Here is a 23,292-nt window from a genome sequence, read left to right on the forward strand (position 1 = left end):
ATTCATTCCATTGTATGTATTTGCACCAATATCCACAACTAAATGTTTCACTTACAGAGTTCAATGAGGATTTTGGTGCTGATTTGTACACCTGTTCAATAGTGTAATATAGTTGTGATGTTTGAACCTAGTATAATGGTCATCTGTGTTTGGTTCAGATGGCTATAAATAGACCTTCACGTAATATGAACATTTCCTTTACTGCATTTAAACTAACCTGGCATCTTTACTCCTGAAATTACCAATGCTGTATTCAACCAAACTTATAGACAAGACACTACAAAGAAGTATGTCAGGGACTGTCCATTTCCTGACTATGCTACATAAGTTATCTCCATGAGCAGGTAGATGATCAAATGTGTATAGGGACCATCCAACTCTCCCTCGACAAGAGTCTAACTTGGCATTTTGGATTTCAACATGCTTATTATTATCTTCTCCCCAATAACTAAAACATGCACGATGGGCCAAGCATGAATGTTTATCAGGGGATTCAGCTTACAGTTATTTAATGTGTATGGCCACCTTAGCTGGTTGAAAGTTGGATGGAGCAGATCCTTGTCACATCACCAGGATATCCAGAGGGCAGAATTCCTGATCTCAGACACATAGTCCCCTGGTAAATTCTGAAGGTGCTCCATATAAGTGGAAATCCAAGGTTTCTAGGTGTAGTTTTCCCTTAAACATGACCACCTATAATTTACTAATTTAGACCAACAATTTATTAGCATTTTTATAGAGACAAAATATCCACTCTACACTTCTCCACAGTCCGTCTAAATGCTGCCTTAACATCTTTATTCTTCAAGCTATAAATTAGTGGATTGAGCACAGGAACGATAGCTGTATTAAACAAAGAAAACAGTTTTTTCGAGCCCTGACTATTATAAGGTATGTTATACTGAGAGATGAGAGTCGTGTAGAGCACCACGATTAATACAAGGTGTGAGGAACACGTATAGAAGGCTTTTCTTCTACCAATACTGGAACGTATCTTCAGTATGGTCTGAATTATAAAGATATAAGAAGTCAAAATGAGAAGAAATGGAGTAAGGGCGTAAATTATCATTCCTTGTATATCAGAAAGTCTTACTAGTAAAGTAACATCACTGCAGGAAATATTTATGAGGGGAACAAGGTCACAGAAGAAGTGGTCAATCACATTGGAGGAATAACAAGAGATCTTTACTATTAGGCAAAGATAAGGAACAACTTGTATGAAACCAAATGTCCAACAAAACGAGGCCAAGAGAAGACAGACCTTAAAGTTCATAATAATGTGATAATTAAGGGGCCTACAAATAGCCACATATCGATCATAACTCATGGCTGTCAATATGAAAAGTCCATGTCCTGACAAAGATCCAAACATGTATGTTTGTGCCATACAGGCCAGGTAGAGCACGGTGTTATCTCCAGAGATGAACATCAGAAGGATCTTATGGAGGGTGACTGTGGAAGATGTCATGTCCACTATGGACAGGTTAGCAAGGAAGAAATACATGGGAGTGTGAAGATGGGAGTCAAGACAAACCAGGAGAAGAAGACTCATATTCCCAACAAGAACAATGAGATAAATTAGTAAAACCAGAACAAATATGGGCACTTGGAGCTCAGGAGCATCAGATATTCCCTTTATGATGAAGTAGGTGATGAATGTTTCATTTTGCTTCATTCTTACATTTCTTTCTGAAATACAAGAAATTAATGATGCTATGGAATAAAATAGTGATAATCAGTTACTACTGCTTCAAGAAAATGTCAGAGACCTCTCTGTTTCACCATATGAATGTGGAGGCATGCTGAGATATAAAACATAAAAAGCTTGTATGAAGGTATAACACGTATGTATACATGAGCACAAACTCACATCATTAGTCATATGGAGATCCTATGTCTAGCCAATGTGTTCCATGTGATCATATTATGTAGCTGGACCTGGTGACAAAATTGTATGTAAGTTATTTCTGACTCCAAGAATGGTTGAGCGAATCAATTCTAAACTATTCAGATTAGTTATGAACTTCACAAAATTTACTCTACTTCCAAAGCTTTTGTGATTAGCTTCTAATGACTTGCATAAAAAAGGCATCCAGTGCCATTTTACTGTTAATGTTGGTGAGGAAAAATTAATCGGGAAGAATAGAAATATATAATTGTGTAAATTTTAGGGAATTTGATCAGGAAAAGCTTTGAGGGAGTGAGGGGCTGGTCACACTGTGCTTAAAGCTGCTTCCTTCTGCAGCAATTCAGCCTAGCAGTTCTGCGTTACAGAACCAACACCCTGCAAGAACAATTTTTTGAAAAAATATGAACAGAAGAGACAGGTTTTGTTTTTTCAAACCCTTTCATTGCATTATATCTGTCTGTGTTATTAAAGTGTTGCATTATAGCAAAATAATTTACTGCAATAATGCCATTTTTATACAAGTGATATTAAATGCAGAGTTCAAAGAAATTTCACGACCAACATTGTATATTAGTTGTAGCAGTTTGTCGGACCCCCATCAATCGAATACTAATGACCAGTATAAAACTCACGGAAAACAACTTTAAATTACAGAAAACACACTGGCAATTTTGCTAGTACTGTTCAGTAATCTGGGCTTTCCAAAAGTGTGATTTTTCATTTAGGAAACACATGAGTTTTTATTTATAGGCCTCATAATACAATGTCTGGAAACAGAAGAGAGAAAATCGAAAGACCCATGCCTCATCCTCCCAGAGTCAGAATGTGGGTAACAGCAGTAGCAGCACCAATCATCCGGTCAGTAGTATTAGTAGTAGTAGTAGGCAACAGTTCTCTCTGGCATCCAAAAGGCACAACATTATTATTGATGACAAAGAAGAGGATGACATTGACTGTATGGCTCACGCCTCTTCTCAGTCACAGCTGGATGATGTGAAGGTCACCTCTGAGTCTGACTGTCCCTTGGAGCCAGGGGTCACAGCATTCCTCCTGCTCCTCCTCCTTGAAATCTCAGAATAGCTTTTCAGTTTCTGTTGCATCTCTCTGCATTTACTGCCCCCTCCTCGTGAGGTGCCTTCTTTTTTTTTCTAAGAAGAGGCAACAAAACCCACCACACACTATGGAAGATATTCAAGAGATTCTCCCTGTTGATTAGACTGCCTTGAAAAAGAAGTTCAAGGTACTCGGGGACCCCATGCATAGCTGTGTTGGTGGTGGTGGTAATGGTAGTATTGGCACCTGTAGCCAAGTTGATGGCTGTAGGGGCAATGGTAGTGACATTGGGTCTCAGGGAAAAAAGAGAGGAGGGAAACAGGAATGGGGCCAAGGAGCCCATGATGACATATCACAGTCTGCTAAATGTGGCAGGGAAGGTAAGGACTATGATAATGACTGTGAGTTGGACAGGAATTGGCAGCTGGATCGGACCAGAATGGTTAGCTGTATGCTTGCTTGCTTATACGTAATGACAGGTGTATCATTCACATGAAGCAATCTGATGATTTCTGGATAGACATGCTTTTAGATCCTCGCTATCAAAGCAAAATAGGGGGTGTCGAATTGCTTTATTACCAGGAAACAAAATGTATGCAGCTTGCTGCAGCTTTCAGCGAGCAACCTCCTGCCTCCCCCATATCTGAGGCACCTCCCCACCCCCTCAGAGTCACCGACCTCATGGCTTCTACTCTCCACTACCACAAGCAGCAGAAGCCAATTCAGTATCCTCAACATGATGCAGCAATTTTTCATGTGCAATGACAGGCTGAGGAGCCAAATCAGCAATTGGATTTCTACCACCTCAAAACTCAGGTTCAGGTCTACTTGGACTCTGGCCTTTCTCCAGTGAATACCCTGTTCCCTGACCTCATGGACCACTGGGAAGGCAGACTGAAACAGTGGCTCTCACTGGTCAAATATGTTCTATCTGTTCTCTCTTGCCCAGCCGCCAGTTTACAAAACATCACTTTTGTTAAAATGGGTTTGTGAGGATTTTCACAGTCCTCTGAGGCCAATGAATAGATCTGCCCTTGCCGACGGTGCTTCATCATGCCACTGTAGCTACAGACGTGGACAAAATTGTTGGTACCCTTTGGTCAATGAAAGAAAAAGTCACAATGGTCACAGAAATAACTTTAATCTGACAAAAGTAATAATAAATTAAAATTCTATAAATGTTAACCAATGAAAGTCAGACATTGTTTTTCAACCATGCTTCAACAGAATTATGTAAAAAAATAAACTCATGAAACAGGCATGGACAAAAATGATGGTACCCCTAGAAAACACAGAACATAATGTGACCAAAGGGACATGTTAATTCAAGGTGTGTCCACTAATTAGCATCACAGGTGTCTACAACCTTGTAATCAGCCATTGGGCCTATATATATGGCTCCAGGTAATCACTGTGTTGTTTGGTGATATGGTGTGTACCACACTCGACATGGACCAGAGGAAGCAAAGGAAAGAGCTGTCTCAAGAGATCAGAAAGAAAATTATAGACAAGCATGTTAAAGGTAAAGGCTATAAGACCATCTCCAAGCAACTAGATGTTCCTGTGAGTACAGTTGCACATATTATTCATAAGTTTAAGATCCATGGGACTGTAGCCAACCTCCCTGGACGTGGCCGCAGGAGGAAAATTGATGACAAATCTAAGAGACGGATAATCCGAATGGTAACAAAAGAGCCTAGAAAGACTTCTAAAGAGATTCAAGGTGAACTTCATGCTCAAGGAACATCAGTGTCAGATCGCACCATCCGTCGTTGTTTGAGCCAAAGTGGACTACATGGGAGACGACCAAGGAGGACACCATTGTTGAAAACGAATCATAAAAAAGCAAGACTGGAATATGCCAAACTACATGTTGACAAGCCACAAAGCTTCTGGGAGAATGTCCTGTGGACAGATGAGACAAAAATCGAAGTTTTTGCCAAGGCACATCAGCTGTATGTTCACAGACGAAAAAATGAAGCATATCAAGAAAAGAACACTGTCCCTACTGTGAAACATGGAGGAGGCTCTGTTATGTTCTGGGGCTGCTTTGCTGCGTCTGGCACAGGGTGTCTTGAATCTGTGCAGGGTACAATGAAATCTCAAGACTATCAAGGAATTCTAGAGAGAAATGTACTAGCCAGTGTCAGAAAGCTTGGTCTCAGTCGCAGGTCATGGGTCTTGCAACAGGACAATGACCCAAAACACACCGCTAAAAACACCCAAGAATGGCTAAGAGGAAAAAATTGGACTATTCTAAAGTGGCCTTCTATGAGCCCTGACCTCAATTCTATTGAGCATCTTTGGAAGGAGCTGAAACATGCAGTCTGGAAAAGGCACCCTTCAAACCGGACACAACTGGAGCAGTTTGCTCATGAGGAGTGGGCCAAAATACCTGCTGAGAGGTGCAGATGTCTCATTGACAGTTACAGGAAGCGTTTGATTGCAGTGATTGCCTCAAAAGGTTGCGCAACAAAATATTAAGTTAGGGGTACCATCATTTTTGTCCATGCCTGTTTCATGAGTTTATTTTTTTACATAATTCTGTTGAAGCATGGTTGAAAAACAATGTCTGACTTTCATTGGTTAACATTTATAGAATTTTAATTTATTATTACTTTTGTCAGATTAAAGTTATTTCTGTGACCATTGTGACTTTTTCTTTCATTGACCAAAGGGTACCAACAATTTTGTCCACGTCTGTATTTGCCTGTCATCCATAATGTTCTGTAATGTATGGCTGCTGCCTCCATCATGCCACTGCCAGTGTCTGCCTACCATCATGTTCTGTACCATATGGCTGCTGCTGCCATCAGTGCTGCTGCCACTTCCTGCTGCTAATCCCCTATTGTAACCTCCATTACCCCTACTGCCACAGACGCACACACATCTACTGACATTAATATGTGTGCGTATATAAACAGGGGCAGGGCTCTGCCCCGCTGAGGCATAATTTTTGGAGGCTTGTTCCCAACAAGCTACTGATTAAATACCATCTGCTCTCAAGAAGGGATCATTTTTGGAAGCTTTCTAACATGAAAAAGCATAGCACATGTGACGGTGCAGTGTATTTTTAAACCGTTGTTAACACTGCAAAATATGCAATTACTTATAGCTATTTGTCACAGTGTCACTCTGTCATTATTTGCTATTGCTGTCATTGCATTCAAGAGTTTAAAAGGGGGGGGGGAGCAAAAAATCATACAGAAATTAACAAAAAGATTATAATTTTTCTTAAAAATCCAAGTCCTAAGAGACTACAGGGTGTTATAGGGGAAATTTCGGAGCAATTAGAGCAACTTTTATTTAAGCCTAAACCAAACTTTTTAAAAAAAATTGACATATCTGCCAATTTCAAGAAGTTTGCCATTGTATCTAGAACATTGTGTCTAGACACACCTATACCTTATCCCAACTATAAAAGGCGAGGTATTGGTTGTCTTCTTGGTCAAAACAGAGTTAGGTTGGCACACTAAAGTACCTATGGACCCTCCATTGGGCCAGGCCCTGACACAACAATAGGCCCTTAATAAAACAGGTCTCAGCAGAAGACAACCTCATTAGGAGGCAAATTCACAAACAAATACACACATATAGTTACATTATTGCATTTACCTGATCTTCTGGAGATGCCTGTGATAAGTATTAAAAGTAGACACAAAAATGGCCTAGAAAAGCACACTCAAATGATAAAATCACGAAAGTGCCTCTAATATTGGACCATCAAAAGGTTATTATATGTCTACACGTCTACAAATATTAACTGAAAAGTTATAATTTCCTTACTAATTATCATCAACACCTCAAACATTGAGTCATATGCAGGGAACATCATGAATAAGTCAATTGCCATGAAATTCCATGTAATAACCATGTGACCCAGTCCATTATATATGATCACAGTAAGACCTGGGATCGCTGCTGCTTTATACCGCTTCCTTTTGCAACTAATTAATCCCTTTGCTCTTCCTGGTTCCTTTGTGACTCGTTATTCTTATTGCAGTTTTGAATGTTAGTTTGCTGCACGATTTCAGCTTTGTGCCTGTTACATGTGTATAATAAAAGATAAGCAATTAATGATAATGATACTCACATGGAGTTTAGTACATGAACAATGTTATCCCGATGGATATAACTTCTTTAGGCCATTTAGGTATATATCAGGCTTGTTACATACAGGTGAAACTCGAAGAATTTGAATATCGTGCAATAGTTCATTTCAGTAAAGCAACTTAAAAGGTGAAACTAACATATGAGACTCATTACAGGCAGAGCGAGATATTTCAGGCCTTTATTTGTTATAATTTGGATGATTATGGCTTACAGCTTATGAAACCCCAAAGTCACCATTTTGAGGTCCCCTTTGCTCAGGGGGTATGGATTAATTAGCTGACTAGAATGTGACACTTTGAGCCGAGAATATTCAACCTTTTCACAATATTCTAATTTTAAGCTGCATTTATGCAATTCCTTTTAATTTGCATTACTGAAATAAATGGACTTTTGCACAGTATTCAAATTTTGTTTCACCTGTAAATTAATGTTTTCTGGTAGAAACAAAGACTATCAGGATCACTCCAGATAAATTTGTGAACCCTTCATTATTTTCTATATTTCTACATAATTTGACCTAAAAGTACATCTTAATCTAAAAGTAGATTAAGATAACCAAAGGAGTCAAAAATACTAGACTTAGGGCTCTTTCACATCTGCGTTATTGTCTTCCGGCATAGAGTTCCGTCGTCGGGGCTCTATGCCGGAAGAATCCTGATCAGTTTTATCCTAATGCATTCTGAATGGAGTGAAATCCGTTCAGGATGCATCAGGATGTCTTCAGTTCCGGAACGGAACGATTTTTGGCCGGAGAAAATGCCGCAGCATGCTGTGCTTTTTGCTCCGGCCAAAAAAACTGAAGACTTGCCGCAAGGCCGGATCCGGAATGAATGCCCATTGAAAGGCATTGATCCGGATCCGGCCTTAAGCTAAACGTAGTTTCGGTGCATTGCCGGATCTGATGTTTAGCTTTTTCTGAATGGTTGCCATGGCTGCCGGGACGCTAAAGTCCTAGCAGCCATGGTAAAGTGTAGCGGGGAGCGGGGGAGCGGTATACTTACCATCCGTGCGGCTCCCGGGGCGCTCCAGAGTGACGTCAGGGCGCCCCAGGCGCATGGATGACGTGATCACATGGCACGTCATCCATGCGCATGGGGCGCTCTGACGTCATTCTGGAGCGCCCCGGGAGCCGCACGGATGGTAAGTATACCGCTCCCCCGCTCCCCGCTCCTACTATGGCAACCAGGACTTTAATAGCGTCCTGGCTGCCATAGTAACACTGAAAGCATTTTGAAGATGGATCCGTCTTCAAATGCTTTCAGTACACTTGCGTTTTTCCGGATCCGGCGTGTAATTCCGGCAAGTGGAGTACACGCCGGATCCGGACAACGCAAGTGTGAAAGAGGCCTAAGGCTACTTTCACACTAGCGGCACGGACCTCCGGCAGGTTGTTCTGGCGGATGAACAGCCTGTCGGATCCGTCCTGCCGCTAGTTCACGTGTGCCCCCAGACTGCCGCTCTGTCCCCATTGACTATAATAGGGGCGGGCAGTACAGTACTTTTAGTCCAGTACTTTTAATCCGGCCACCTCTCGCCGTGCGCTGCCATGCTGCCTCCGGAACTCCGCCCCCGCCCCCATTATAGTCAATGGGGACGGAGCGGCAGTCCGGGGGCAAGCGTGAACTAGCGGCAGGACAGATCCGACTGGCTGTTCACTCGTCAGAACAGCCTGCCGCTAGTGTGAAACTAGCCTAAGTGATAACGTATTGAGGAAAATGATCCAGTATCACGTCTATGAATGCCAAAAGTATGTGAATCTTTGCTCTCAGTATCTGGTGTGACCTCCTTGTGCAGCAATAACGGCAACTAAACGTTTCCAGTAAATGTTGATTAGTCCTGCACGTCGGCTTGGAGGGATTTAAGTCCATTCCTCCTTACAAAAAAGCGTGAACTGTGTTATGTTGGTGGGTTTTCTCCCATGAACTGCTCACTTCCACAATATCTCTATTGGATTAAGGTCAGGACTTAGCTATTCCAAAACTTTCACTTCATTCTTCTTTAACCACTCTTTGGTAGAACGACTTGTGTGCTTACAGTACTGGTTTTACTGCATGACCCACACTCTCTTGAGATTCAGCTCACGGACAGATGCCCTGACATTTTCCTTTACGCTGGGTTCACACCTGAGCGTTTTACAGCGCGTTCCTACGCGCTGTAAAACGCACAACAGGCAAGAACCAATGATTCCCTATGGGAAGGGTTCACACCTGGGCGTTTTACAGCGCGTACGATCGCGCTGTAAAACGCCCGACGCTCAAACAAGTACAGGAGCTTTTTTTGGCGCGTTTGACGCGCGTTTGGGCCATAGACTCTTTGGACAACACTGCTGTCAATCACCCAAACGCGCGTCAAACGCGCGTTCACTATTAAAAAAAACGCGCATAAAACGTGCGACAAAAACGCGCATAGAAACGCGCGTTTGAGAAACGCCTAGGTGTGAACCCAGCGTCAGAATTTGCTGATATCATTTAGAATGCATTGTTTCATTAATGATGGCAAGCCGTCCTGGCCCAAATGCATCAAAAAAGGCCCAAACCATTATACTATCACCACCGTGTTTCACAGATGGGATGAGGTTTTTATGCTGGAATGCATTCCTTTCTCCATTTATAACACTTCTCATTTCAACAAAACATTTCTATTTTGATCTCATCCATCCACAAAACATTGCTTCAATAGCCCTCTGGCTTGTCCAGGTGATCTTTTCCTTGCAATGCTGCCATATACACCATTGTTGTCCATTGTCCTCCTGATGATAGACGTGAAAATGTGAGAAAGTTGCTTAGAGGTTACCTTGGGTAACTTTGTGACCTTGGCAACCTAAAGAAATTACCAGACCAGATGCAATTATAATGGTGCATATACTCTATTAGTTTATATAATAAAGACAATTAATAAGAGGGTTTACAAAAAGTGCAACATCATTGGAGGAAAAAGGGACCCAGACAGGACTGGCGATATCAGCTGTCTGCATATATGTGAACAAGAGAATCGACTATGCAGATAAAAGGCTAATCATAAAGTGCAAAGTGCAAAGAAAATCACATCTCTAATACAATGATCTGCAGGCGGTTATTAAAAATTAAGAAGAGAGCCATTACCCATACTGCGTCCCACACTCCAAGATGACGCTTATCCTGACGCACGTTTGGCGTCCCTTCGTTCAGAGGTGAGAACGACCATGTTTACCCTCTATACCACCTTCACCTATTATTTGTTAATTACCGCCACATGTCATCAATAATCAGGCCACTTAATTCCCCTGCATTCTGTCGCTCTTGCAATACATCATGGCCCATGTGATGTGTCACATGCATATCACATGACCGGGGCATAGAGGCTTAAAGGGAACCTGTCATGTGGATATTTGAATATTCATGACTCATCATTATCAGCTGGAACTTTTCAATACAAGATGTTGTCAGATTGACTGGGTCAATTAAAGAAAGTGACCCAGCATTTTGCTAAGAGAATCAGTCACTTTTTTATGTTGCCCTTAGTTAGGACACCATAAAACTGGTGACAGGTTCCCTTTAAAGAACACCTCCCCCTGCCGCATCATCAAACAAGGCTCATGTGATGCATCACATGTACACATCACATGACTAGTCACATGCATATCACATGACCGGGGCATAGAGCTATAAGGAACAGCTCCCGCTGCCGCATCATCAAACAAAGCTCCTTTGTGACCTTGCAGACTATTGCATGCCTTTCTGCAGCAAAAAAGATTCACCCAGTTGGCCGTGATAGACATGCCCATAAGAGCTGCTCCAGGTGTCCAAGGCAGGGATATCTTTTTTAAGAGAAATAATGGCGGCTAGGTATCTTCCAGCGAGGCTGAGAGCATGCCATCAGCTCTCTAAAGGCAGCAGACTCGACTAAATGGTACGGAAGCAAGTGAACCACGAGCAACTTGGCCACATGGGAATTAAGCTTGTGAGGATTGCTGGGCCTGGTGTGTAGAGTTGTTTCCTGGCCATGCATCTATGGCTGATGAAGGAGCGGAGGAGTCTGAGCGAGAGAAGCAGGAAAAGATAATGATAATGTGAAAGGCACCGTACTGATCATGGATGCGGCCTGACTGCCACAAATGGGAACGGGAGAATGAGGGAACTCTTGTTGCAGTAACTGGCTGCCACCTATGAACCGCTTCATGTGGTTCAATAGAGCTGTGGTGCCTACATTTGTGTTTGCCTGACCACTTTTATTTTGTTCTTGCGCAGCTTGCACAAGGCAATGCTTTTGTCTTCCGACAGCATGGAGCAAAAATGCCAGACGGGAGATACTTGTGCAGCAGAGGTAGAGGCAGTCGGCTTAGCTCTGGCATGTTTTGGACCTAACCCACCCACAGCATCAGTGGCCCAGGCTGTTCTTTGGGAGATACATCACCTCTGCTCTTTTTTTGCGGCTGCCACTACCTTCCATCTCTGATGTTGCCTCCTCCTCAGCATCCCGATCTGGCTCCCAGGTCCTGTACAACACACACTCCCCATCAGAGTCCTCACCCTCCCTACCCTATTTATTTGCCGCGACTGCCACTGTCGCTGTCCCCCACCAACAATACTCTGGCTACAAGTGCCACTACTATCACCACCAAAACAACTATTCATGGAGTCTGCAGCTTCCTCCAGAACCTCCTCCTTGAGGCAGTACAAATGCTGACTGCTCCCACACAAGACATCAACAGGGAGACTGTCTTGACTATCTGCCATAGGGCATGGTGGTTTTTTGCTCGAGTAAGGGGCAGTGAAGGCAGAGAGGACTCCACTGAAAGCCTTTTCTGGAGCTTCAAAAAGGAGAAGCAGGAGGAACACTGTGACCCCTGGCTCCAAACCAGGGTGTCAGACTCAGAAGTCACCTCCATGTTATCCTGCTGCGACTAAGAGGAAGAGTGAGCCATGCAGTTCACAATCTCATCCTCTTTCTCCTCAATGATAAGGTTGCGCCTTTCCAAAGCCAGCAGGGAAAACTGCAGCCTACAACAATATCCTTACTGTATATAGAGGGGGGAATGCTGTGGGTGTAATATGTGTATATAGAGGGGAGAAGGCTCCAAGTGTCCTATGTGCATATAGAGGGGAGAAGACTGCGGGTGTCCTATGTGTATATAGAGGGGAGAAGGCTGCAGGTGTCCTATGTGTATACAGAGTGGAAGAAGTATGTGGGTGTCCTATGTGTATATAGAGGGGAGAAGGCTGCAGGTGTCCCATGTGTACACAGAGGGGAGAAGGCTGCGGGTGTCCTAGGTGTATATAGAGGGGTAAAGACTGCAGGTATCCTATATGTATATAGAGGGGAGAAGGCTGCAGGTGTCCCATGTGTACATAGAGGGGAGAAGGCTGCAGGTGTCCTATGTGTATATAGAGGGGTAAAGACTGCAGGTATCCTATGTGTATATAGAGGGGAGAAGGCTGCAGGTGTCCTATGTGTATATAGAGGGGGGAGAAGGCTGCGGGTGTCATATGTGTATATAGAGGGGAGAAGGCTGTGGGTGTAATATGTGTATATAGAGGGGGAGAAGGCTCCAAGTGTCCTATGTGTATATAGAGGGGAGAAGCCTCCAGGTGTCCTATGTGTATATAGAGGGGGAGAAGGCTGCAGCTGTCCTATGTGTATTGTAGGAAGGAACAAGGGGCCATCATGGATGGTTGGTACGTGTCACTGAGGTTCCTGGCCTCGGTGAGGTAAGAGACGTATTTTTTTTTTCCTGAATTGCTTTGCAGTCTGACACTTCAGCTGTTTAGTATGGTTGTAAAGCCGATCCGGGATGGCTCTTACTGGGAGTAGCCAAAGTGCTGGGTGGGTGGCTACTCCCCACATTCCAGGTCGGGTCTTGGGAGGCTTATAAAAATCAGTCACCATTAATCAGGTGGTGTGGATTATCCTCCATCTTACAGTGAAGCTGTGGAGTCTCTGTGGTTTGGGACTTGAACATGTGTGCCATGCAAAAGGACTTAGAGACGCATGCTGGAAAACAGGCCCTAAAGCCTGCTGGGAACCGCTGATGAAAAACTGCTAACAAGGTGAATGTTTGTGTTCTGTGGACTGTTATTTTGTTTTGCCTTCTGTGTGAATAAACAATGAACTGTTTAAGTTAAAGACTTTGTGATTGTCTTTATACTGCATCTGCTAACCTGCCTACCAGAGCGAATCCCCTCAGTATTTAGAGGGGGAGAAGGCTGCGGGTGTCCTATGTGTATATAGAGGGGGAGAAGGCTGCAGGTGTCCTATGTGTATATAGAGGGGAGGAGGCTGCAGGTATCCCATGTGTACATAGAGGGGAGAAGGCTGTGGGTGCCCTATGTGTATATAGAGGGGTGAAGACTGCAGGTGTCCTATGTGTATATAGATGGGAGAAGGCTACAGGTGTCCTATGTGTATAAAGAGGGGAGAAGGCTGCGGGTGTCCTATGTTTATATAGAGGGAAGAAGGCTGCAGGTGTCCTATGTGTATATAGAGGGGGAGAAGGCTGCAGGTGTCCTATGTGTATATAGAGGGGGAGAAGGCTGCGGGTGTCCTATGTGTATATAGAGGGGAGAAGGCTGCAGGTGTCCTATGTGTATATAGAGGGGAGAAGGCTGCGGGTGTCCTATGTGTATATAGAGGGGGAGAAGGCTGCTGGTGTCCTATGTGTATATAGAAGGGAGAAGACTGCGGGTGTCCTATCTGTATATAGAGGGGGAGAAAGCTACAAGTGTCCTATGTGTATAATATAGAGGGTGAGAAGGCTGCAGGTGTCCTATGTGTATATAGAGGGGAGAAGGCTGCAGGTGTCCTATGTGTATATAGAGGGGAGAAGGCTGAGGGTGTCCTATGTGTATATAGAGGGGGAGAAGGCTGCGGATGTCATATGTGTATAATATAGAGGGTGAGAAGGCTGCGGGTGTCCTATGTGTATATAGAGAGGAGAAGGCTGCGGGTGTCCTATGTGTATATAGAGGGGAGAAAGCTGCAGCTGTCACATGTGTATATAGAGGAGAGAAGGCTGCAGGTGTCCTATGTGTATATAGAGGGGAGAAGGCTGCAGGTGTCCTATGTGTATATAGAGGGGAGAAGGCTGCGGGTGTCCTATGTGTATATAGAGGGGAGAAGGCTGTGGGTGTCCTATGTGTATATAGAGGGGGAGAAGGCTGCAGGTGTCCTATGTGTATATAGAGGGGAGAAGGCTGCAGGTGTCCTATGTGTATACAGAGTGGAAGAAGTATGCGGGTGTCCTATGTGTATATAGAGGGGAGAAGGCTGCAGGTGTCCTATGTGTATATAGAGGGGAGAAGGCTGCTGGTGTCATATGTGTATATAGAAGGGGAGAAGGCTGCAGGTGTCCTATCTGTATATAGAGGGGAAGAAGGCTACAAGTGTCCTATGTGTATAATATAGAGGGTGAGAAGGCTGCAGGTGTCCTATGTGTATATAGAGGGGAGAAGGCTGCAGGTGTCCTATGTGTATATAGAGGGGAGAAGGCTGAGGGTGTCCTAGGTGTATATAGAGGGGGAGAAGGCTGCGGATGTCATATGTGTATAATATAGAGGGTGAGAAGGCTGCGGGTGTCCTATGTGTATATAGAGAGGAGAAGGCTGCGGGTGTCCTATGTGTATATAGAGGGGAGAAAGCTGCAGCTGTCACATGTGTATATAGAGGAGAGAAGGCTGCAGGTGTCCTATGTGTATATAGAGGGGAGAAGGCTGCAGGTGTCCTATGTGTATATAGAGGGGGAGAAGGCTGGGGGTGTCCTATGTGTATATAGAGGGGAGAAGGCTGCGGGTGTCCTATGTGTATATAGAGGGGAGAAGGCTGCGGGTGTCCTATGTGTATATAGAGGGGGAGAAGGCTGCAGGTGTCCTATGTGTATATAGAGGGGAGAAGGCTGCAGGTGTCCTATGTGTATATAGAGGGGAGAAGGCTGCTGGTGTCATATGTGTATATAGAAGGGGAGAAGGCTGCAGGTGTCCTATGTGTATACAGAGTGGAAGAAGTATGCGGGTGTCCTATGTGTATATAGAGGGGAGAAGGCTGCAGGTGTCCTATGTGTATATAGAGGGGAGAAGGCTGCGGGTGTCCTATGTGTATATAGAGGGGGAGAAGGCTGCGGGTGTCATATGTGTATATAGAAGGGGAGAAGGCTGCAGGTGTCCTATGTGTATATAGAGGGGAGAAGGCTGCTGGTGTCATATGTGTATATAGAAGGGGAGAAGGCTGCTGGTGTCATATGTGTATATAGAAGGGGAGAAGGCTGCAGGTGTCCTATTTGTATGTAGTGGGGTATTTATTACAGAGGGGTGCATTTCATCTGTATGTTTAGATAGTGTCCTCTTGTATATATATTAAATAGTATAAATCGGAGAGAATGTCCTGTATGTGTTTATAGAGAGGCATGCATATTTTTTTCTGTGTGTGTATAGAGGGGTATTTGTCATGAAAATAGAATAAGAATAACTAAATAAATAAATAATGAAAACAGATTTTAAAATGTTTCTGTATATACTTAATAATTAATTAAAATGTATTTATTTAATTCATAATATAAAATATACAGCTTATTATAATATTACAAATATATTTGTATATATTTGATGCCTATAACATCTGATACCCTGTAAGATGTTGAAGTTTTAATTTCAGACTGAGATTTCAAGTACTGTACATCTGTAGATACTTGGAAATACAGTTGAGTCTACAGGCAGCCCACTATAGACAGAAGGAGGTGAACAGGTAGATTATTATACGGCTAGTACTCGCCAGTCTCCAGCAACTTCCTTGCGTCCGGCACCTAGAATCGTCGGCACTGTCCTCCCCAGCAGGCTGTGGCCTGTTCTTGCCATCTAGGCCTCTGCCATCTGCGCAAAGGGCCAGCCCCCGTACCCTAATTTTCCCCAGTGGAAGGGTGCCTGAGCAATAGGTTTCTTACCTTGCTATATTCCTGCAAAAGTGTGCTATATTATGTTATCTTGAAAAGGTAGGTTGCTGGTGGCTCACCTGACCGCTACAATGTATAGGTGCTCTAGGTTTGGACTGATTCACCCGATCAGAAAGGAAGGTGATGCAATAGAAGATTATAGTGGAAACCGGCATTCTACATCTGGCGGTAACGCTTAAACAGCAATGTACACAGGTAGGGTGGTAAAAATGCGTATCTATTTTTGATCTATGTCAATAATATAGGGGAGGGTCGATTGGAGGGGTAATAGTAATAATAATGATAAAAAATTGAAGAAAAGTAAAAAATTGAAAATAAAAATTGCAAATTGCAGAGGTGGGGGTGCACAGTAGCAAACTGCAGAGATGGTGGATGGAAAATGGAACAATATGGTGGTCGTCTGATGGTGATTTCCACCTTCAATTAGTTCAATAGTTCATTGGCACCCTGGTGGATGAGTGTCCATTCTGAGCAGTTCGCAATAGAAAATGTATATAAAATATTGCAGAGGAAAAAGTGCAATGTTTCGGGATTGCTGGCCGGACGCTGTTATTAGTCACAATAAAAAGGTGGGGGCAATATACCAGTCGGGTGCGGCACCTGGTGTGGCGTCCCACACACTGAGAAGGCCTGCACCCTGACTGTGGTTTGCCTTCTTTGTAAGGTACAGGTGTCTCGGCTGCTGGAGCATCCTTGCTGCGCTCTGTGATGGCTGTTCCCGGTCTTTGGCGTTCCACGTGGGTGTGACGTCACTTGTCTGGCATCTCACGTGTCTTTGCTGTATTCAGTTTGTGAATACTCGCGGGCGGTCTTTTCGATCCAAAAGATTCAGGTAATATCGATTGTTTGGAAGGTGGTATGTTTAGCAGGTTTGTGGGGGAGTCACCAAACACGTTTCGAAGGTCTTAGCTGCCTTCTTCATCAGTATAGAAAAAGTTTTTTTTTGTAAAAAAAAAAAATTATATAGAATCTTTTCCCACCAAACATGCCCTATAACATATTGCTGGCAGATGAGACAGCATTTTCAATATCATGTTCCCTTTAATCGGTTCATAAACGTGTCAAAAACATTTTAAAAATAACTCCACCCAGAAGCTGAAAACTCCACAAAATTCTGAGTTCTACATGGTCACAATTAAGCCTCATGCACATGGCCGTTGCCCGGCCGTGGCTGTATTGCGGCCCGCATATGACGGGTCCACAATACACGGGCACCAGCCGTGTGCACCCCACATCACGGATGCGGACCCATTCATTGAATGGGTCCACAATCCAGGAGATGTGGTGTGGAATGGAAGCACGGATCGGAAGCCCACGGAAGAATTACGGAGTTCTTCCGTGGTGTTTCTGTCCATGCCTCCGCACTGCAAAAAAATAGAACATGTTTTAATTTTTTTGCAGTGCGGATGGATCATGGACCCATTCAATTTGAATGGGTCTCGATCCATTCCGGCTGCCACACGGACGTTAACAATGTATTGGGGACCGCAAATTGCGGTCCCCAATGCACGGAGTGGCCGCACAACGGCCGTGTGCATGATGCCTTAGGGTGCTTTCAAACCTAGTTTTAGAGGTGTTTTTCTGCACCTTTGCGTTTTCAGTTTGTACTTGCGTTTTTGGCATTAAGAATGCCAGCTCCAGATGTTAGAAAAAAGGGGCATGAACATGTAAGAGTTTTTTTTACTCCTAGTGTTTTTGTTCATTAGGTGGAGTTTTTTGTCTTTCTTACTTTTTTTCTAAGACGCAACATGCTGGAGCTCTTAATGTTTTTTTCAGGCTTTTCGCAAAACCTTCTCTATAAGAGCTAGAAGCCATGAAGAAAACGCTAGTGGTAAGACACACTGAAAAAAAAAAGACAGAAAAAAACAACACACCAAAAACTACTGGTGGTAAAAAAAATGCTTGTACGTATTCTGCCATTTTTACAGGTATAAAAATAGCAGACCCAAATGTGTGTAAGGCTACTTTCACACTAGCGTTCGATCGGATCCGTTCTGAACGGATCCGCTCATATTAATGCAGACGGTGGCTCCGTTCAGAACAGATCCGTTTGCAAAATTTTTTTTTTTTTTTTTGTTCATGATAGTGCAAACGGATCCGTTTTGACTTTACATTGAAAGTCAATGGGGGACGGATCCGTTTGAAAATTGAGCCATACTGTGTCAACTTCAAACGGATCCGTCCCCATTGACTTAGGCTACTTTCACACTAGCGTTCGATCGGATCGGTCTGCATTATTTTTAGCATATAACAGCTAAGTGTGAAAATAGCCTCGTACGGATCCGTCCAGACTTTCAATGTAAAGTCAATGGGGGACGGATCCGCCTGAAGATTGAGCCATATTGTGGCATCTTCAAACGGATCCGTCCCCATTGACTTACATTGTAAGTCTGGACGGATCCGCACGCCTCCGCACGCCTCCGCACGGCCAGGCGGACACCCGAACGGTGCAAGCAGCGTTCAGCTGTCCGCCTGTCCGTGCGGAGGCGAGCGGAGCGGAGGCTGAACGCCGCCAGACTGATGCAGTCTGAGCGGATCCGCTCCATTCAGACTGCATCAGGGCTGGACGGCTGCGTTCGGGTCCGCTCGTGAGCCCCTTCAAACGGAGCTCACGAGCGGACCGACGAACGCTAGTGTGAAAGTAGCCTTACATTGTAAGTCTGGACGGATCAGTTTGCCTCCGCACGGCCAGGCGGACACCCGAACGCTGCAAGCAGCGTTCAGGTGTCCGCCTGCTGAGCGGAGGACAAACGGTGCCAGACTGATGCATTCTGAGCGGATCCACTCACAAGCGGAGCCCCGAACGCAAGTGTGAAAGTAGCCTAAGCGCCCTAAGGCACATTTTTGGTTCTCTATTAGGCTGGTACACAAGGACTTAGATCATCTTAAGCCAGATGCACATGCTACATATTAGTTGCGGAATTTAAGTTGCACAATCTTTACCAAAATTTCACAAAGATGTACAGTATATTGTCAGTGGATGGGGTTTCAACAAATGCCATTCATCCATTGGCATCACGACATCTTCATTGTGGAAACATCACAGATGTTCCCCATGAATTTCGCTCCACAACTAAATTCGTTACATGCAAATTTCAAAAAGGATTTTGGTGCAGATTTGTACACCTGTTCAAGTCGCAATGTGTAAACCTTGTCTAATGGTCAACTGTGTTTAGTTTAGTAGAGACATAGATGGCCACTGATGGACTTTCATGTAATCTGAACATTTCCTCTACTGCATTCAAACTAACTTGTCCTTACTCCCGAGATGATCAACTCTGTATTTGAGAAACCTCATAGAAAATAAATTACAAAGTATGTCAAGGAGAGTCCGTATCTAGACTATGCAAAGTTTTCTTCATGAGCAGTCAGTGAAGGTGTCCATAGTCATTAGACATAGCTTGGTAGATGATTTAATGTCTATAGGAACCATCTAACTCTCCTTCAACCAGAGATGTTGAGTCAAAGTCGGAACGGTATGGTGCATACTCCCTTGTCTCCAATTAAGGAAACCTGCAGGATTGGCCAAGCATGCATATTTATGGGGGGGATTCGGCCTGCAGTTATTTAAAGTTTGCCAGGGTTTCCCGGGACACCCGACGATTAGCTGTTTGAGAAGGTACCAGCTCTCTCAGCTCTCAGACATCTCTCTGCTCACCAAGCACAACGCTGTACATTTAATTGCGGCTGTTCTTGGTATTGCAGCTCAGCCCCATTCACTTCAATAGGGCTGAGCTGCGCCTAGGCCATGTGACTAATGAAAGTGACATCACATCACATGGCCTAGTCAAAGCCATGAGAAGGCCTCAGATCACATGACCTTGGCAAAGCAGCGAGAAGGCTGCAGATCTGATACTGATGACCTATCTGGAGAAAAAATTCAGAAAACCCTTAAACTGTGTAAGGACACCTGAACTGGCAGAAAGTCAGATAGAGCAGATCCTTGTCACATCACAAGGATGTCCAGAGGGCAGAGCTCCTGATCTCAGACACATAGTCCCTTGGTGAATTAAGCGTGTGATGGTGTTGTAAATAGGTGGAAATTCAATGCAGTTAAGTGGAGTTCTCAATTATAAATTTAGATCAACAATTGATTTGCATTTCTAAAGAGCCAAAATATCCACTCTACACTTCTCCACAGTCCGTCTAAATGCTGCCTTAACATCTTTATTCTTTAAGCTATAAATTAGTGGATTGATCACAGGAACAATAGCGTTATTAAACAAAGAAAACATTTTTTTCGACCCCTTACTATTCGTAGGTATGACATATTGGGACATGAGAGTAGTGTAGAGCACCACAATTAATGCAAGGTGTGAGGAACACGTGTAGAAGGCTTTCCTTCTACCAATACTGGTACGTATCTTCAGTATGGTCTGAATTATAAAAATATAAGAAGTTAGAATGGGAATAAATGGAATAAGGGCATAAATAATCATTCCTTGTATTTGGGAAAGTCTTACTAGTAAAGTAACGTCACTGCAGGAAATATTTATGAGGGGGACAAGGTCACAGAAGAAGTGGTCAATCACATTGGAGGAATAACATGAGATCCTGACTATTAGGCAAAGATAAGGAATGACTTGTATAAAACCGAATATCCAACAAAATGAGGCCAACAGAAGACAGATCTTGAGGTTCATAATAATGTGATAATTCAGGGGCCTACAAACAGCCACATATCGATCATAGCTCATGACTGTCAATATAAAAAGTCCTTGTCCTGAAAAGGATGCAAATAAATAGAACTGTACCATACAGGCCAGGTAGAGCATGGTGGTATCACCAGTGATGAACATCAGAAGGATCTTGTGTAAGGTGACAGTGGAATATGCCATGTCCGCTATAGACAAGTTAGCAAGGAAAAAATACATAGGAGTATGAAGACTGGAGTCCAGATAGACCAGGAGCGGGAGACCCATATTCCCAACAAGAATAATAAGATAAATGAGTAAAACCAGAACAAATATCAGGGCCTGGATCTCAGGAACATCAGATATTCCCTTTATGATGAAATATGTGATAATCGTTTGATTTTGCTTCATTTTTACATCCATTTATGAGGCCTGGAATACAACACATTGATATAGCTAATTTAATACATGGGATATTCAGTCACTATTGCTGGATGTACGTCAGGAATCTGTATGTAATGAGGGCATGAGCCCAAGGTCACATTATTAGTGAAATGGAGATAAAATGTCCAGCTAAACTGCTTCAAGTGATCCCATCAAGTTGTCATAGCTGGACCCATCAACTAATGTGTTTGTAAGTACTCCCTAGTATCAAGAATTGTTTCTAACCCCTACTTTTGTATTCAGACACATCTCTTAGCACTCAGACACTTCCCTTATCCCAACAAAAAAAAGGGAAGAGTATTTGCTGTTGTTTTTATCCAGGGAAACCCTAGCTAGGTCCAGACAGAGTTACAGTGGACCATCATAATACCAATGTTTTGACTCAATAATAGACCCCTACTAAAAAGAAGTTCACAAAGGTCCAGCAGAAGATGATCCCAATTTTGGCAAGTTCTAAAAAAAATATATGCATCTAGCTACCTGTTTGTTATTTTCTTGGGGATTTTGTTCCTTAGTAATTAGTATCACCCTATTAAACACTGCCACTTGCATATTTTTTTCTACAAAAACATTCCCAGGTAGAAGGACAGCTTGCTTTCAATGTGTTAGATTGAAGTTCATTGTATTTACCTGGTCTTCTGGAGATTCCTGAAATCTGTATGAAAAATAGACCACAAATCTGTAACAATCAGCCCAGAAGAAGACACTCTAATGATAAAAAAAAAATCATCAGGAAATACATGGTAAATGTCTACGATTGGTGGTTAGGACCATGAAGAGTCATCAATAGGCCATTATATGTTCACAGAAATATTGACTGAAAAGTTGTAGTCTCCTTACTAATTGTTGCCAACTGTTGTATGTGTATACATCCCAATCTTAGGGCCATATACAGGAGACAACACTGATTAAGTCAATTAGCATGCAATTTCATGTAATCGCCATGTGACTCAGCCCATGATATCTGATATCACAGTAAGACCTGGGATCGCTGCTGCTTTATACTTCTTCCCTTTTCCACTAATTAATCCCCTTGCTCTTCCCGGCTCCATTGTGACTCATTAATTTTGCTCCATTTTTGTAAATTGATTTTTTTTAATTAACAGGTTTTGTGTTGTTACATGTGTGTAATAAGAGAGGCAATTAATAACCACATGTCAGGGCTTATTTACATTATGATTATTGGTTTATTCAAAGAAATCAGCACTGATAATGTGGAATGGAATAAATCAGCAATATAAGTACACTGGACATCGATGCATTGAGTCATGTTGTTATGTATCAAGCTTATTCCATAGATCAATCTAGTTATTTTACAGTATGTTTAATACTTCAGGTCAACCTGATATACTGTTGTATGCCCAGTGCAGGACCAGAGGGGTGGTGCATGACACAGGGATTCAGATAACACCAAGGAGGGTATTTATGCCATGTAGTGTTGAGCGAACCAGAACTGTCAAATTCGGGTCCGTCACAAACTTTACGATTTTGGGTACCCGAGCCCGAACGTTTCCGGCAAAGTTCGGGTTTGGGTCCAGGTACCCAAAATTTTAAAGTTCGGTACGAACCCGAAATTTACAGTTCGGGTTCGCTCAACACTACACGGCAAGTTCGGGTTCCAGTTCGGTGTTCGGGCATTTAATAAAGCTTGTTGAAAGGCTGCAGGGCAGCCAATCAACAAGCTTTTAAGCTGTAGGCACTTAGAAGCCATCACAGCCATGCCTACTAATGGCATGGCTGTGATTGGCCGGTGCATCATGTGACCCAGCGTCTATAAAAGCTGGATCACGTGTTGCACCGCCCATCAGCTCTGAGTATTGCAGGGACAGGAAGCAGGCAGCTGAAGTTCAGGAGAGTGTTAGGAATATGGCTATTTGTTTTGTGGGTGACCTACAGTATAATGATTTTTTGTGGGTGCAATACTCCATCTTTGCACCCCTGACACAGAAATATAATAATTAATATGTCTGTTAATGCTGTGCGTGACCTATAGCGATTTTTTTGTGGGTGCAATCCACTATCTTTGTACCCCTGACATAAAAATATAATAATTAATCTGTCTGTTAGTTCGGAGACATATTCCCCTTTTTTGTGAGAGGTACATCTGCAGTGCATACCTGACAGGGAAATTAATATAGTTAATCCGTCTGTTAGATTGGTGGGTGACATATTCGCAATCTTGTTCTGAGGCACACCTGTGCATGTAGGCGACAGAATGTTCA

The 23,292-nt window shown here is 43.3% G+C and overlaps 1 protein-coding gene across 1 annotated transcript; it reads right to left on the minus strand.

Annotated features, from left to right (window-relative positions):
* Positions 1 to 733: 733 nt before the first annotated feature.
* Positions 734 to 1,675, minus strand: LOC122946618 (olfactory receptor 5B12-like). The gene has a single exon (XM_044306358.1). It carries the CDS (start codon positions 1,673 to 1,675, stop codon positions 734 to 736), a length of 942 nt encoding a protein of 313 aa, XP_044162293.1.
* Between the last annotated feature and the right edge of the window lie 21,617 nt (positions 1,676 to 23,292).

Source organism: Bufo gargarizans, chromosome 9, assembly GCF_014858855.1.
Source record: "Bufo gargarizans isolate SCDJY-AF-19 chromosome 9, ASM1485885v1, whole genome shotgun sequence".
NCBI lineage: Eukaryota > Metazoa > Chordata > Amphibia > Anura > Bufonidae > Bufo > Bufo gargarizans.

Coding starts and splice junctions, on each gene's coding strand:
- LOC122946618 (XM_044306358.1), bottom strand. CDS start 1,675: ATGAAGCAAAATGAAACATTCATCACCTACTTCATCATAAAGGGAATA.